At 41.1% G+C, this 15071-nt stretch overlaps 1 protein-coding gene across 1 annotated transcript; it reads left to right on the top strand.

Annotated features, from left to right (window-relative positions):
- The first annotated feature begins 1523 nt into the window (after positions 1-1523).
- LOC100380697 (syntaxin-binding protein 3) lies at positions 1524-11340 on the top strand. Its single transcript, XM_014123351.2, has 19 exons — positions 1524-1635; positions 2300-2349; positions 2625-2706; positions 3329-3405; positions 3569-3641; positions 3758-3858; positions 4540-4688; positions 5399-5507; positions 5792-5916; positions 6680-6778; positions 6860-6917; positions 7057-7122; positions 7407-7487; positions 7602-7737; positions 8010-8116; positions 8347-8448; positions 9339-9424; positions 9886-10034; positions 10674-11340. The coding sequence occupies exons 1-19, from the start codon at positions 1590-1592 to the stop codon at positions 10772-10774; spliced, it is 1797 nt and encodes a 598-aa protein (XP_013978826.1). The 5' UTR covers positions 1524-1589; the 3' UTR covers positions 10775-11340.
- The last annotated feature ends 3731 nt before the right edge of the window (positions 11341-15071 follow it).

Genomic DNA, 15071 nt, shown 5'->3' on the forward strand with positions numbered 1-15071 from the left:
CTAATCTTACAGTATACCTGATGACAGGTATGCCAGTCAATGAGCCAGTGTTCTCTCTAAATAGCTCATTCCTTTTCCTTCAACAGACTATCCATGTTTTGCTGACGTTATGGCAATCGTACTGTATTGGAAATCTGTGATACATCCTAAGCCTACACAAATAGCACTAGTATATAGCAACACAGTAAATAAAAATTACCTGAGAGCCTATGCCCAGCAAGGTAAAAATCACCATCCACTTGATAGCTCCCATTCTGTCTTTCTCTTCTTGATGTTATCCTTTTCTGTTGTAGTAGTGCTGGTGTTTCTCTCGAATAGTTGAGAGAAGTTATTTGGGAACTGCTTCACGTTATACTTTTTTCTTTAACATATTTCTGATCTGTGTTGGTTGGAAAGAGGTAGAGGGTGCTCAACCAAGGTGAGTAGGGGTGCAACCTAAAAATGTGTAGACATCATTGGACAGGAGAAGGTGCAACGCTTGCTCACCATAAGAAAATTCTTAGTTTGCTTAGACAAGTTAAAAGGGTTGACAGATCAGCGTTCAATGGCCTTCTTCAGATTCTGTGTTGGTTGAAATACTGTACCTATATGTGTCACCGCCCGCTGCAGCGAAGCACCCAATCATTGGCGAGGCCAGAACAGTTACCTGCAGGCAGCTGTACCTGTTAGTAGGCTAGATCTGTTATAGAAGTTGCTTTGGTGACAATGCCACATAGGCTGATGGTTAAAACTGGCACAACTTGATTATAATAAACAACATCAACAAAAAAGTATTTTTATGGCCGATTGCATTTTTTTTTATGTAGAGTGCAGTCAACATATTGGAATTAAATTCTTCTAAATGGGTTTTAATCATATGCTACATTCCAGTGGTGGAAAAGGTACCCAGTTGTCATAGTAAAAGATACCTTAATAGAAAATGACTCAAGTAAAAGTGAAAGTCACCCAGTAAAATACTACTTCAGTAAAAGTCCAAAAGTATTTGGTTTTAAATATATTTAAGCATCAAAAGTAAATGTAATTACTAAAATATACTTAAGTATCAAAAGTAAAAGTACAAATCATTTAAAATTCCTTATATTAAGCAAACCAGATGCCGCCATATTATTGCTTTTTTTTATTTACAGAAAGCCAGGGGCACATTCCAGCACACATAATTTACAAACGAGTCCACCAGATCAGGGGCAGTAGGGATGACCAGGGATGTTGCCTTGATAAACGTGTGAGTTGGACCCTTTTCCTGGCCTGCTAAGCATTCAAAATGTAACAGGTACTTTTGGGTGTCAGGGAAAATGTATGGAGTAAAAAGTAAATTATTTACAAATGTAGTGAAGTAAAAGTAAAAGTTGTCAAAAATATAAATAGTAAAGTAAAGTACAGATACCCCCAAAAACGACTTAAGTAGTACTTGATAGTGTTTTTACTTAAGTAATTTATGCCACTGCTACGTTCACTATTCTGAACACAGAAAACTACAATTTCTCATAATTCGGACTACAGCAGACTACTCGCGCGCAGTTGTCGACACCGATGACGCACAAAGTACGGGACAGGGCAAGCGCCAGTGGTAATTGGAAAAAAGAAACAAGATGGCAACTGTTTCAGAGCACGGGTTAAAAAGAGTAGTTTGGCAAAGTAAGTGAAACTGAAGATGGCAACGTTTAGCTACTGAAAGTATCGGGCTTATTTCGAACTAATAGCTACTTAAATTATGTTATTCAGTTGAACTTTTGCAAAGTTGTGTTGTGCTCCTCTGACTTGTGACAATGGAACGTCAACTAGCCATAACTTCTGATACGGAAGTTTGCAAACTAGCTATGTGTCCGTGGCCAAAGAGTTCCGTGATGAACTTTAGTGTGTTCAATTTTGAGTGTTAATCTACTTGGTGATTACAACTGCAATTCTTAGTTATACCATATAACTTGTTTGCACATGAATAGCAATGGGGAACCCCATCCAATTTGGTTCGTTAGCTAGCCATGTTAGCCAGATAGCTAACTTGCTAACGTTAGCTAACTCTACCAAGCTATACCTAGCTAGTTAGTAGCCGCAGCTGTTCTGGGCAGACGGCTAGGTCATTGTATACACATCACCATTGGTCAGTGCACTGTCAACAAATATGAAAATAAAATGTCTGTGTGGGTTGGCTTTAGATAAGAGAAATAAGATATCTAATTGTTTTGCCGGTTAGATCATTTGTGGGAGCGGGCAGCTTTCACACAGTCTATAATAATGTAGCCTAGGGGCTGTCAACTATAACAGTACAGTATTTGCGAATTGCCATTCTTCTTTCAACTAGGAATAAAGGAAACGATCATCGAGGATTGCAAGAAGTCAGAAATATGGAAGGTAGGAGGACTGGATCTGTTTATTGCAGACATTGACTGCATTTCATCACGTTACATAAAGCCCATGTAATGGGTTAAGTTCTGTATTCCCGACAGCATACTATCCAGTCATTGTTTTGATACAATACATTCTCAAGCAGCAGTGCTATGCTGATGACTTACATCTCTCTTGTCTCATGTGCCACGTACATCTCTCTTGTCTCATGTGCCACGTACAACACTGACTGAATCAAAAGGTGTCTTCATATCAAGGTCATAACATCTTTTCTTTCTCAGATATTGATATTGGACCACTTCACCACCAAGCTTCTATCGTCATGCTGCAAAATGTCCGACTTGATGCAGGAGGGAATTACCAGTATGTCGCACTAATTGAAATGATAATTTCCATAGATGTCTACTGCTTGGCCTTGTCTCCGGTCATTAGGGATTGTAACTAGGATTTCAAACCATAAATGTTACTTTGGTTGTAATTGGAGAACTACATTGCAAGTGGTGGAAGTTTTTGCACATTAAAGTGACGCTTCTGTTTCATGGAGTGGGGGTATAGAAAATATTAGATCCCTGTAAGGCTGTGTTTGGTTTATGTGTAAGATGAATATAAGAATGTGTCCCCACCACAGCATAAGAATGACTAACATATCGTTAGCGTAGAACTGCTTATGTACAAATAGCCCAAGGCTACTTTGAATATGTTTTAAAGGCCCAGTTCAGTCAAAAACGTATTTCCACTCATTTTTTAATAATACTGTAAAATTGTGAAAATTAATGCCCTTTTAGTGTAAGAGAGATTGCCCTTGGCTAAGAAGCTATTTTTGTGTCCTTTTGACCATTTTAATTGAAAACAATCACAGTAAGGTACTTCATTGTTACCCAGAAATTATTTCATTTTGAGATTAAAACAGGACCTTTAAAACAGTTAAAAGTGGTATTATTGATATCTGCACCATGACCTGAAATGAAACTGAATTTTCTCTTAGTTGTGGAGGACCTCTACAAAAGCAGAGAGCCTGTACTAGAAATGAAGGCTATCTACTTCATGACCCCGACAGCAAAGGTTTGACATTAGATATCTGTACACCATACCCCACTTCAATATTGAAATGTCTACATTGATCATCATTACAAACAAAACAATACAACTGTTATTCATGTGTACTAGGTTTGACAGTGCTGGGAATGTGTATTTGTAATTGGAAATATTTCCATACTGTGCTTAGTGTGTGGATGCCTTCATTGGTGACTTCAAGTTGAAACCCAAGTACAAAGCAGCATACGTTTATTTCACTGACTGTAAGTATATACTGTAGAAAGGAGAATTTAGTCTTGATGCAAATCATTAGAAAAGGGTAGACCAATTTCATGAGTTGGTTGTAAATTCTGGTACTTAATTTTTTCCCCCTCTCCAGATTGTTCGGATGAGTTGTTCAACAAAATGAAACTGTACTGTGGAAAGTATATACGTGTCTGTAAGGAATTAAACATTTCCTTCTTGCCCCAGGAGTCACAGGTAAGTGGTTGTTCTTCTCAGGCTTTCTATAATTATCTGGTTTTATTCCTGACACTGACTCTTACAAAATCACTTCTACCATGTTGGTTAGATTATTCATGGTTGTTGGTCTGTGAGTGTCTTCTGGTGCTGGACTTCGGTGGGGGGAGAAAGGGATTACAAAACCCTGCATGGGCATTGCTTTAACTTTTATGATGTAATACGCTGACGCAATCTGTCAATGCTATGATTCTCTTACGGAAAATCTGAATTGTCTAACACTTGTAGGTTTCATTATATTCCAAATTCCTGTTTTATTGGGTGAGACAGTTAGATGTTTATCAGTTAAGAATGGAGGACTATGGGAAGATTTAGTCAGTTATTGTGTGTTATTGGCACCTAGTATTTGAGAGTGAAACTGAACACAATGAACTCAGTCAAAAAATCTTGGCGTTCATAAATGGCACACACAATTACATTTCTGGATGCTCCTCTCATCCGTGTGTAACATCATAATATTCCTATTATTAAGTTAATCCGAGTAGAAACAAATCACCACAATACAAAGTTAATTTACAAAGAATCATTGCTACTCAAAATGTTGGTCCAAATTGAGAATTTTCTTGTTGGAAAATCTGATCACAATATGTAGATAAAGCTGCATTACACATGATCGGTGTATAGCAATCCTTTATGTTTCAGGTGTTCACTTGTGATAACCCTGGGGCCTTCCGCAGTATCTACAGCCCTCACTGTAGTCAGGACAAAGTGAACACATTGGAGACTCTGGCAGCCCAGATCGTCACTCTCTGTGCCACGCTGGACGAGAACCCAGGGGTCAGATACAAGAAGTGAGTCAGGGAGAGGAGATAAGAGCTTCTGCTTTCTCAGTTTACACCACTCCTGACACAACTCCTCCTCCTCAGCCCCCAAGCACATTCTGAGCTTCTGATTCTTTATGGGAATATGTATTACAAAGACCGAAAGGAATTGCATTATATAACTCTCGGATATAATCTTTTTACTATAAACGTCTAAAGTGTTCTGTGGCCACACCTTGATTGTTTACTCATAGGAAAGAGTCAGTCACTGACCCACAACATTTGAATGAATAATCATCATACACTTTGTCATCCACGATTAAATCGAGGAGGGGACTGTGGATCTGCCTCCTTGCGTTTGTTTGCATGTTAGTCACACACGACATCTCAGACAGCACTGGGCCGATTTGGACCAAACTTGGGTGAATGATGCGTCTTGCCATAGAGATCCAGCATTTACAAAATTACACTGATTGGCCTGAGGTGGGAGCTATAATGATTAACTGAAATGTGTTAGTCATGCGATATCTCAATTGGCCAATCATTTGTGGGGGGGTAACATGTTTAATGTTGCCTTGTTTATTTGTATTTATATATATTTGACCCTGCTGTTCTGTTAGTAAGAATTTTTTTGTAAGGTGTATCAGAAACAATTGTATCAGAATCAAACAAAAAATGTTTGTCACCATCTATGACGGTCATAAAGTATATAACTCGTGCATAACCATGTGTTTTGTCAGGGAGACCATGTTGGAGAACACCACTCTGGATAACGCCAAACAGCTAGCAGCACTGGTGGATTACAAACTGACTAAGCACTACGATATGGATGACAATGGCAAGAAAAAGGTGAGGCGGACACCTTGCCTGTTGTCAGCAGGGAGTTGACACAATAAATAAGGACTTAACCGAGAGCGTTAGAAAATATGTTATGGAAATAGCTAGAGATGACGGACACCAGCCAATAGGCTACATAAAGACTATGATGGTATTGCCCTAGACGTTGTTTTGAAGTATTTAGTTGGAAGGTTAGCATGGTAATTTGTGTTTGTGAGGCCAGCCACATACTGTAATAGTACAACACTACAAATGAATTGACACCTCTTTCTGTGTGTGTTGTGTTTTCCCCTCAGGGAAAGACCCAGGCCCAGCTGTTAATCATAGAGAGGGGCTTTGACCCTGTGACCCCCATCCTACATGAGCTGACCTATCAGGCCATGGCCTACGACCTTGTCCCAATCAAGAACGACACCTACAAGTGAGAACCCAGCTCAGTCCCAGTACAATTTTTTTTATTCAGATCCCCATTAGCTGATGTCTTGGCGACCATTAGCCCTGTATGGCTCAGGTAGAGCATGGCACTTGCACTGCCAGAGTTGTGGGTTGGACTCCAGGGCTCCCCAGGTTGGACTCCCATGGCTCCCCATATATAAAATGGATGCACGCATGACTCTAAATCGCTTTGGATTAAAGTGTCTGTTGAATGGAATATATTTATTATTATGAAAAAAAATATTATTGGTCCTGTGGTCCACTCTCCCTTAGCGACCATTAGTCTTCCTGTGGTCCACTCTCCCTTAGCGACCATTAGTCTTCCTGTAGTCCACTCTCCCTTAGCGACCATTAGTCTTCCTGTAGTCCACTCTCCCTTAGCGACCATTAGTCTTCCTGTAGTCCACTCTCCCTTAGCGACCATTAGTCTTCCTGTAGTCCACTCTCCCTTAGCGACCGTGGTCTACTCTTCCTTGAACCCCTGCCTTGTGTTCTGTTTTCTTGTTCTCACTTGTTCTGGAATGTCTGAATGGGTCAAAAGAAATATGGCAGACTTTCTGTATTCATTTAGAGGATAGCTGCACAGTAGCTGCTCCTAAGACATTTATACAGTAGACACAAAGTAATGTCTCTTTTGGCTGGCTATGTACTTTTCTATGTGCTGTATACTGTAAACATAGACATACATATAATCCACCGCCATGATGACGTAAGACAAACGTTGTTCGTTCACTTGTTTCTCTGTCCAGATACAAGTCTAAAGATGGTTCTGAGAAGGAAGCCCTGCTGAATGAGGATGACCAGCTGTGGGCCAGACTCAGACACATGCACATTGCTGAGGTGTCAGAGTAAGTATCCATTTTAATTTTTTAAACCTCTGAAATAGTTATACTGAAGATAATTTGTTAACTATGTGCTTTATATTCTAGACAAATACCTAAACTGGTGAAAGAAATTTCTGCCAACAAAAAACAGCCCGATGGAAAGGTAGGTGGCCATTTTAGCTTCTCCCTCCACCTCTGTTCTACTTGAAACTAGAAAGATTTTCTGTATCTGGTTTTGTCCTCTCCCTCCCTTGAGTTCCCATCATTATTTTCTTCTCATCAATATTTTAAATATTTTCTAGATCACAATAAGCGGTTTATCCCAGCTTATGAAGAAGATGCCCCACTTCCGCAAGCAGATTGCTCAGGTACGTAGCGCCAGGTGATCTGGTCCGCTCTGGTTGGCTCATTCTGATTGTTCTGCTCTGGTTAGCTCCTTCTGATTGGTCTGATGGGGTTGGGTTTGTGATGCCTTCGAGGCCCAGTGTCATGTAGTGCTTTCTTCGCCTGGTCTCTGGAAAGGATACTGTGGAAAAACTGATCATTCCCCTATTATGTGACTGGGTTTATATGGAAATTAAAGCTGTTCACTTATACTGCCATGTGATTTTTAGAATAAAAAACATCAGCCATGTTTCAATGTCAACCACAGAAAACGGTCCATCTGAATTTGACTGAAGACTGTATGAACCACTTCCAGAAGAACGTGGAGAAACTCTGCAAAGCTGAGCAAGTATGTTTTATGCTGTCTCATATGTATGGCCAAAATGCTACTGTTGTACTGTACATGTCCCTTCTGTGTGACCTTGTGCTTTCTGAGTGACGTTATGTCTTCGCTGTTCTATAGGACCTGGCAGTAGGGTCTGATGTGGAGGGTGTGAAGGTGAAGGACCCCATGAGGACACTGCTCCCTGTCCTGCTGCACCCCCATGGTACCTACGATAAGATCAGAGCTGTTCTCCTCTACATCTTCAGCCTCAACGGTGGGTCTGCTGCTCTGACTTACCCTCCGCCTTCACAGTCTGTCTTTATATTTACATGTGATCATTTAGTCGCTTTTATATGGCATCTATTACATTGAAAATGTAATGAGTCTACGGTTTGAAAATGGAAAGTCATTAATTCCTTATTTGCCCCTTAACTAAGGTACCGTTGGAGCTTCAGCTATAGGAATATTCTTTCAATAGAATCTCTTTTAATTTTAACTTGAGTCAAATACTCTTTTTAAAAACATTTTATTTTTGGTTCTGAACAGGAACAACAGAGGAAAACCTGAACAAACTCATCCAGCACGTTAAGATCGAGGAGGATCGAGAGTTCATTCTCAACTGGAGAGAACTGGGAGTCCCCATCATATCTTTGGTAAGTGAGACTTATAGGGCATACTGTACATAGTCTGCTAGATCTTAGCTGGCTCATAGCCCAGGTGGATTCTATAGTACTATCAGTGTGTATTGTATAGTAGTGTGGCACTTCACTAGTTTTATGTGGTTGTGTACTTTCTTTCAATTCTCATTTTGTATCTTCTTACCTTTAAACAGGGCTTTTATTTATTGTTATGTTCCTCTTTCTCACTCTCTCCCTCCACCCAGCCAAGCTTCTTCCCAATGCGTAGGTCATCTCGAAGGGACCGCACTCAGGAGGAGACATACAGCCTGTCCCGATGGACACCTGTCATCAAAGACGTGATGGAGGTCAGTGTTAATGATAACAATGATAAACCGTTTCCTTATCTCACAGAACAAAACTGTGTCACTTAGCTTTTCTCGGGGGCAGGGGGAGGGAGGGAGTCACAGGGGGAGGAAGGAAGGGAGGGAGTCACGGGGGAGGAAGGAAGGGAGGGAGTCACGGGGGAGGAAGGAAGGGAGGGAGTCACGGGGGGGGGGAGGGAGTCACGGGGGGAGGAAGGGAGGGAGTCACGGGGGGAGGAAGGGAGGGGGTCACGGGGGGAGGAAGGGAGGGGGTCACGGGGGGAGGAAGGGAGGGGGTCACGGGGGGAGGGAGTCACAGGAAGGGATGGGAATCAGGGCTCATATTCACAAAGTAGGAGTGCTGATCTAGGTTAGTTTTGCCTTTAGATGTAGATTACATGGACAGGGTGGACCAGACCCTTGATCAGCAGTTGTTGTGGTGTTCTGGGTGACAGAAATTCCCTGAATGTTAAGAATGGGTGAGGTGAGTCAATGCAGTCTGTTTTGGATGTAGGGAACCGTGGGGTTAAAGGTTTTGGGGGTGGTTTTAGGGTCACAGGAGCGTGGTGGGATTAGGAAGGGGATGGGTGAGGGGAGGGGGAGACCTATGATATGTCAATCGTCGCTCAGTACACAGTCCCTTTCTGGGTCACAGTGGATCGAGGCTCTACAAGCGTGACCCATAACAATACAACTGATTCAGGATCAATTCTCCTAATGGCTGATACCAGCCTAAGTATAACTATTATGAACTAAAGCTAAGCAACACAACCAGCCTTGGACCTACAATAAGTGACCAAATGTCCTGGGCCCATTGTCCAGTGACTGCCTCCCCACCATCATGATGACTGAATGAGTTATAGTGTAAGAATACTTTTTGTGTGGTGTTCCAGGATGCTGTGGAGAACAAGCTGGAAACCAAGGAATGGCCACACCAGTCAGAGTGCCCAGCAGCCTGGAATGGCTCTGGGGCTGTCAGGTAAGATTCAACATTCTTTAATTATCACACAACTGTAGTTGGTGATATTTGCTTTTGGTAAAGGGTGGTAACAAAAAAGTGCACATGATTGACATTCATAGACTAATTGTAACCCAAAGGATGGATTGGGGTTGAGGAAAGGGGTTATGGCTGTTACATAAGGAGCGTTGGCACTCACACCTAACTCCATTCAGAGGCTTCTCCCATCCCTGGGGTGTGTTATGACTGGATGTCACAATGACTGGGTAAAATCGTTACTGCGTGTCAGTTACAAAAGATGATTTCTTTATAGTCTAGGTCTAGGATATGGTTCTGTTATAAATTACAACACTTACAAATACAGATCTGATTAAGTAATGGAAAAAATATGATAATGTAACTATTATTAATGAAGGCTCTCCGAGTGAATTCCAATCTGACTCACACTGACACACAGCATCCATCCTTCTCTCCTCTCCCAGTGCCCGTCAGAAACACAAGGCCAGTTCTCAGGATGAGCGGAGGAGTGGCTCCAGGCTCATCATCTTCGTCATCGGAGGGATTAGCTACTCAGAGATGCGCAGTGCCTACCAGGTCACACAGTCCGTCAAGTCCTGTGAGGTCATCATAGGTGTGTAACAGCAGCAACTCTACGTGCTGTGCTGCAGGGCAGCGTGGGTGAATCTCAATCTCTTGTTAGTTGCATCCTCTCTCATCGCCTCCAATGTGATCTTCTCCAATGCAAGGAGAGAGGACACAAAGAATTGAAGACTTTTGTAGATTCAACCAACCAACCAACCATTCTCATTGTCCTTAACTACAGCCCAGTAACTGGACTATTGCTTGACACCCCCTGCTGTACATAAATAGTAGTACAAAAACAGGAGGTGATGAATGGAAAAATAAATGCTGTACACTATGGTTCAGTCTTGAGCAGGGGTACATCTTTCACTGGGGACGGGGGCCACATTTTGAAATTGCATTTGTCTCACCCAGTTTTATAATTGGAATGTGATACAAAACGGGGCAACTGTGTGCTTTAGGACCATGCGGTCGCCTCCGAGCGGTCGGGTAGGCTGTTTTGGAGTGTTTATCCGACTGGATAAAAAAACATATATATATATATATATATATATTTTTTTTTTTTTTCTAAAACCAAAGTTGCGTCCCTGGTCTTGAGTGTCAGGCAAACTAACACTACAGAATGTTCTTCATCTGTGCGTCCTTTTATTTAGTTATTTAACAAACATGTCTTTTTTTTTTTCTCCAGGATCGTCCCACATTGTGACCCCCATGGAGCTCCTAGACGATATTCAGGCCCTGAGTAAACCAACCACCACCAAGGAGACCTTTACAATAGTGAAGGAGTGACCCACCCCTTCCCCAAACATGACACCCTCCCCCAAACCTGAGCACAGAGCACTCAACTTCATCAATGGAAGACCGAAGGGAATTCATATTCTAGAGTTTAGTCATTAGCTATGTGTATTATTAATACTTAACTTTGGAACCTGGTGCATATTTGTAACATAACCGTTGTGCCCTACCCTAAAGTGCATTTATTACATTTTTATCAAATCTGTGTGTGCGTCTCAAATGTCACCCTTTATTCCATAAAAAGTGCACTACTTTTGATCAGGGCCCATAGGGCTCTGGTGAAATGTAGTGTACTGCTGGGGAATAGGGTGCCATTTGAGATGCACATGTTTTTTTTTTCTAGCTTTAAAACACTCAATGTTCCATGTTGGAAAGCTTCTGAGAAATGCTTAGAGATGTAATTTGGGTGAAAAGATATGAAGCTAAGCTAATGTACATATGATGTAAGCACTGTCTGCTAGCTAAATCCTCTCTCCTCTCCATTACAGTTTATTTTGTCATAGATTATTTACATTTTCTTGTATTGAACTGCCAATGAATAAATGGCCGACGTGGTTCAATGGTGTCTGTTTATTATTTGGAGTGATACTCACTTTGCACATACACCCCCTCACTTATTCAAAATACAATGTGCACCTCTTTGGGTCCCCGGGAACAGGATTGATAACCACTGCTCTAGAGTCATCTACTGAAACGCTCATATTTATTGATGTTTTTTTAAACATGTATGATTCATCACCAATAGCATCAATAATAGAAAGTTGATCTATGGTGATACTGGCGATTGGGAGGTTTTGAGGAGACGTACGAAGCATCTGAATAATGAAGACAAAGAAACAGATCAGAATTCCTCATCAGAACAACAGTAATGTGATCCTCTGCAGCACATATACTCAAAGCCAGTCCTCTCCAGTGAGCTGCTACAGAAAGGAAGCAGAGGTTCAATAGAGAAAGCAATAAGTGCAGCAGGGTTTTTTGTCTGAGGTACCTGGCGGAGCTGGAACATGGGTATTGAGTGAACAAAGTGTTCTCATGCCTGAAAAAGAGACAATGCTACTGCCCCCCCCCCCCAGAGGATATGAGGCTTATATCAAATCTGCCCTACTTTTAGCCAGTCCAAAAAAATACAGTATCACAGCCGTGTTTTATATTGTGTCCAGTGATTGTTGGAGGTGAATCATTGCATTGGCTTGTATAGGCTATATATTTTCAGCACTTGTATTATACAAAAGGATATATATGATGGAAGGGTATAGTCTGATCTTTAAGTGAGGAGAAAGTGAATGTAGGTAAGGGGACATGTGTTGGCCACACAGACTTCTGTAAGGGTTGGCCTGCTTTTGGCCTGTCTCCTGTGGTATGCAGTGCTAGTGCGCCCCCTATTGACCTTTGGTTAGAGGAGGAGGTGTGATGGTGTGGAGTGCTTTGCTGGTGACACTGTCAGTGATTTATTTAGAAACACTACCTTGTCAAAAATCAACTGATTGGCATACACATTAAGACGGAAAGAAATACCACAAATTAACTTTTAACAAGGCACACCTGTTAATTGAAATGCATTCCAGGTGACTACCTCATGAAGCTGGTTGAGAGAATGCCAAGAGTGCAAAGCTGTCATCAAGGCAAAGGGTGGCTACTTTGAAGAATCTAAAATATATTTTGATTTAACACTTTTTTGGTTACTACCTTATTCCATGTGTTATTTTATAGTTTTGATGTCTTCACTATTATTTTACAATGTAGAAAATAGTAAAAATAAAGAAAAACCATTGAATGAGTAGGTGGGTACAAACTTTTGATTGGTACTTTATATAATAATCATCTTATCGAAGTAACTTGGAGTCACGCGATGTGTGGTCCTCCCAATACGACTCGTCGGGGAAGCATGCAGTTTAGGCTACGGAACCCAAACCGGCTGCGCACGTTCGCCATCGTGCATACATTTATTTTGTCCCCCTACACCAAACGCGATCACGACACGCAGGTTAAAATATCAAAACAAACTCTGAACCAATGACATTAATTTGGGGACAGGTCGAAAAGCATTAAACATTTATGGCAATTTAGCTAGTTAGCTTGCACTTGCTAGCTAATTTGTCCTATTTAGCTAGCTTGCTGTTGCTAGCTAATTTGTCCTGGGATATAAACATTAGGTTGTTATTTTACCTGAAATGCACAAGGTCCTCCACTCAGACAATTAATCCACACATAAAAACGGTCAACCCACGTTTTACTTATATGGTGATTGACATCTAAAATTTCATAGTAACCACTACAACGGCAACAGTTCGTCTTTCAATCACTTGTGGGTATAACCAATGAGGAGATGGCACATGGGTACCTGCTTCTATAAACCAATGAGGAGATGGGAGAGGCAGGACTTGCAGCATGATCTGTGTCAGAAATAGGAATGACTTCTATTTTAGCCCTTGACAACACAGACGCTGGTTGATGTGCGCTAGCAGTGTGGGTGCAATAATTGAAAAACGTAGATTCCTACATTTATTTTGCAACGCGAGCGCAGGCGACGCGAGCGGTGTAGTCAGGGTGTAGTCTACAGATGAAATAAGTGATGAACTTCACATGATGGTTGAAGTGCAAAGTAATGAGCGTGATGCTCAATTCCAATAAATATTGATGGTCTTACTATGGTGACATGACCATCGACGCTTGGCTGCCGTTTGACAAATAAAAATAATCTTGCTCTTTTATCCATAATAGTCTATACGTGATACAATGTAACTTTATAGCCCGCCTGCGTTCTAGCCAACAGCGCGATTTCCCCTGCACCCTGTTTCCTAGATCGCACATGCAGATACTAGAGTGGGCACACTCGCTATATAGGGCAACCATTTTTTGGAGAAAACCATCAGTAGAGTTGAAAATGCGATGGAAACCCATTTAACTTGTATTTTTTATTCGGTACATGGGAATTTAACCGCACAAGGTATTTTTTAAGTGCATTATGTCATCACGCACATCCTTTAATCTGCAACAAATCAATTAGAAAATCAATTAGATGAAAAAACGTCACTGGGAAAATGCGCATAGGCTATTGATTTTGTGCGGATTTTAGAATGTTCGCATGAAAATCTGTCGCCAATTGGATGGAAACCTTGCTTGTGGAGAGGAAACGTCCAAAGTCCGCGACCATGTATGTTATGGTAACACGTGGGCCAGCAGGGAGCACTTCCCTGGGCCAGCATTTATTTTTTAATAAATAGATCAAAGAGATTGAACAACATGAATTGAGATATAAAGCAATGCATTAAGTGGTCTTGCATGTTATTACTTCCATTCACCTAATCCAGAGGCGTCTGAATCAGATTGAATTTCTTACTCAAATAGCCTACTGAACACACGACTAGAGTAGGCAACATACCTCCAAGTCTACTGTTAGTAGTAGTAGTCTAATGCCACCTTTGTTTCAAAGTAACCTTGAAAACAGCAACTGTAGAATACAATTTACAATGTATCATGTTGAAATGTATGAGGTATATGGAAATGTAATTGGTCATGAATGCAGTAGCTAGGTTTCCATCCAATTTGAAACGGATTTTCATGCGAATATTCTAAAATTGGCATAAAACAATATGCGCATTTCCCCACCAGAGATGTTTCCATCAAACTGATTTTGCGGATAAAATGCTGTGCGTGATGACATAGTGCACACAAAAATAACATTTGCTGTTAAATTCCCCTGTACCGAATGGAAATACAAGTTAAAAGGTGTCCATTGCATTTTCAACTCTATTGATGGTTTTGTCACAAAAACTTTTGCATTATATAGCAAATGTGTCCACTCTGGTCTTGGCACGTGCGCACTAGCCAACAGCTCGCAGACTACCTCCATTATGATAATATTATGGATAAGAGCGATATTAGGCCTATTTGTATTTTGTCAAACGGCTGCCAAGCATCGATCATTATGTCACCAGAATAAGACCCTCGATATTATCATAACTCATTTCATCTGTAGTATAATAATCTGCATGCTTTCACGAGTCGAAGACGGAGGACCACACAGCATATCAACGCGTGACTCAAAGTTTAATGATGGTTATTATCTTTGCACATAAAGGCGTTTCGACCGCCATTTGTCGTATAATGAATTTTACCGACACGAACAGATCGCACCATGTCGAACGAACAAATTGTCGACATTTATAAAAGTGTACCGGTTACTTAAAGTTTCCATCATCCCAGTCGTTACTTTTAATATGTCAGGTAATTCATCCGCATGAAAAGGTATGATGGAAACATGGTTAGTGTAAAAAATTAGGCGTGGCTT

This window comes from Salmo salar, chromosome ssa10 (assembly GCF_905237065.1).
Source record: "Salmo salar chromosome ssa10, Ssal_v3.1, whole genome shotgun sequence".
NCBI lineage: Eukaryota > Metazoa > Chordata > Actinopteri > Salmoniformes > Salmonidae > Salmo > Salmo salar.